A 2,500-nucleotide genomic window follows, 5' to 3' on the forward strand; every position below is an offset into this window, starting at 1 on the left:
ACTTGCCAGATGGTTTTGCCATGACCACCTGTGTGTATATCTGTCATCACATGTCTGTGCCCTTGCACGCATGTGCGCACATTGGATCAGGGAATCCACTCGGAATCTGACATGCGTCTCCATATGCCTCTGTGTCCATATGCCCTCTCTCTCTCTCTCTCTCTCTCTCTCTCTCTCTCTCTCTCTCTCTCTCCCCCTTGCTCTCTCCTTCTCTCTCCCTCTCTCCGTCCCCCCCTCTCTGTCTGTTTCTCTCTCTCCCTCGCTCTCTCCTTCTCTCTTGCTCTCTCTCTCTGTCCCCTCTCTTTATCTCTCTCCCTCTCTGTCTCTCCCCCCCCCTCTCTCTCTGTCTCTCCCTCTCTCTCTCCCTCTCTCCAGTCTTCGCGTGTCTGGGTTTCCTGTCTCCGGCTAATCGTGGTGCTCTGATGACGTGTGCCGTGGTGCTCTGGGTCCTGCTGGGAACACCTGCCGGATACGTGGCCGCACGCTTCTACAAGTGTGAGTACACACACAGATGCACACACACACACACACATGCGGGCACACATGCACGCATGTGCGCGCGCACATGCTCCCCAAACCTCTGAGTCTGACACACTCACACCAAGCCCCCTATATACCCCAACTTCTCAAACCTGAAGCACCACACACACACACACACACACACACACACACACACACACACACACACACACACACACACACACACACACACACACACACACACACACAAACCTCTGAGCCTGATATCACGCCTCACTACCACTTGTTCTACTCCAACATCCATCCACCCCCCACCCCCTCCCACCGCTCTCCGCTGACCCCAGAGGTCAAGCTCGTTAGCGGGCATGAGTGTCAGTGGGGCAGGGTGCCGAGTGCTGCTGTCCACTGGAGCTAAACTCACCATGATTATGATGATGATGATCATGAGGTTGATGAGTAAGAAGAGGGTAAAATCACTGAGGAGAGCAAAGCCAGCCCAGCCAGCCAGCCTGCCAGGATCAACAAGTAGAGAAACTGCAGACGATAGGGAAAGCTACCTGTAATGATCTGTTATAGGTCTTTCAGGCCGGCCAGAATGGAGCCGGTGCCCCGCACCAGTAATGTTTGTCACTAAAGTACTTATCTACCAACCTCCCGCGTTCATACCGGGCTCTGAACTTTTTCCGCACGTGACTCTTGTTACCCGGGTGGACCTGCTGACGGCCACGCAGTTGTCACGGTTTGCGGAGAAAAACCTAGTAATTTGTGGTTCGCATTGCGAACGCTAAAATCTGTGGCATGAAAACGACGGCCGGTTCGCGACTAGGTGCGGGAACGGGCACCGGCACGGTTCTCAGTTGGCCTGAATGCGCTGTTATTGTCACTCAGGCGTTTTGTGCTGCCGCTTAGCATGATGATGATGATGATGATGACGATGACGATGATGATTGGGTTTGGAGATTATGGGCTGAGGGCAGTCAGGAGAGGTCAGAAAGTGTCTTGTAGTCATAAAATTGCAATCTGATTAGAGTGTATTCAGTGAACTCGATGTGCAGTAATCTGACCAGGGTTTATTCCATCAACTCGATGTGCTTTATAAAGACAACCAGGGCTCTAAATTAACACCAGCCAACTGGCCAAATGCTGGTGAAATTTGAGTTTAGCTGGTAGAAAAGACCAACTTACCTTAGTTTGACCCATTAGTGAGCTTGTTTGGCTAGTAAGATAAGCATGCACTGGCTGGTTTTGGTTGGTGATGAAAAAAGTAAATTTACAGCCCTGAAGACAACAATGTTCATGTTTACCAGGGCAAAATAACTTCGGTACAAATGTCAAATAGGAGCTTTGGGTAACAGTGCTGCTGTCCATTATGGCTACACTCTCAATTATGTTCATGATGTTGATGATTGGACGGAAATCAGCTAGGAGTCATCACTGAGTTGGATGGAAATGGGACAGGATTAGAAAGAGAAGAAACACTTCTTGATGGGTTTCATAAAGAACCGCCATAATCATTTATTTTTCTGTTGGAGTCACGTAATTGTAGAGTACTGCAGCTCGTTTTAACTACATTCACAATGATGATCATTGTGGCGATTATGGGTTGAAGGCAGTCAGGGAGGATCGAAAAATATCTTGTAGCCTGACATCAACATCAGAACATGAATTCATGGCTTGACCATGAAGATAAAAAAAATAGTGAATCGCAACTGATTTTGTTTTTGGAGCTTCAGCCTGTTCATATTGTTGATATGGCTTGTATCACTGATAATGGCTTGGGTGACTGGTAGCATTCACAGACATCTTCTCTGATCGCTTGAGTTTTAGCAGGCCAGATGTTGTGGCTTGGTCTGCGTATGGGGACGTCTGTTCAGCCTGACAAGCTCTCCTTATGTCCAGCTGCTCACAAGCTATTGTCTTCCCGCGCATCGTCAGGACTTAGCAACATGGCCAGGCTTCTAACGATTGAGACACAATGACGGTTCAAATCAGTTTAACTTGTTGGGGGGATGTTATTTTT

The 2,500-nt window shown here is 48.8% G+C and overlaps 1 protein-coding gene across 1 annotated transcript in view; it reads left to right on the plus strand.

Annotated features, from left to right (window-relative positions):
* Positions 1 to 2,500, plus strand: part of tm9sf2 (transmembrane 9 superfamily member 2) — a 40,154-nt gene that overhangs the window by 24,234 nt on the left and 13,420 nt on the right. The window contains exon 11 of the mRNA XM_063212032.1: positions 376 to 495. Coding sequence (XP_063068102.1) covers positions 376 to 495 — 120 coding nt within the window. The remainder of the gene's footprint in view (positions 1 to 375; positions 496 to 2,500) is intronic.

Source organism: Engraulis encrasicolus, chromosome 12 (assembly GCF_034702125.1).
Source record: "Engraulis encrasicolus isolate BLACKSEA-1 chromosome 12, IST_EnEncr_1.0, whole genome shotgun sequence".
Lineage (NCBI taxonomy): Eukaryota > Metazoa > Chordata > Actinopteri > Clupeiformes > Engraulidae > Engraulis > Engraulis encrasicolus.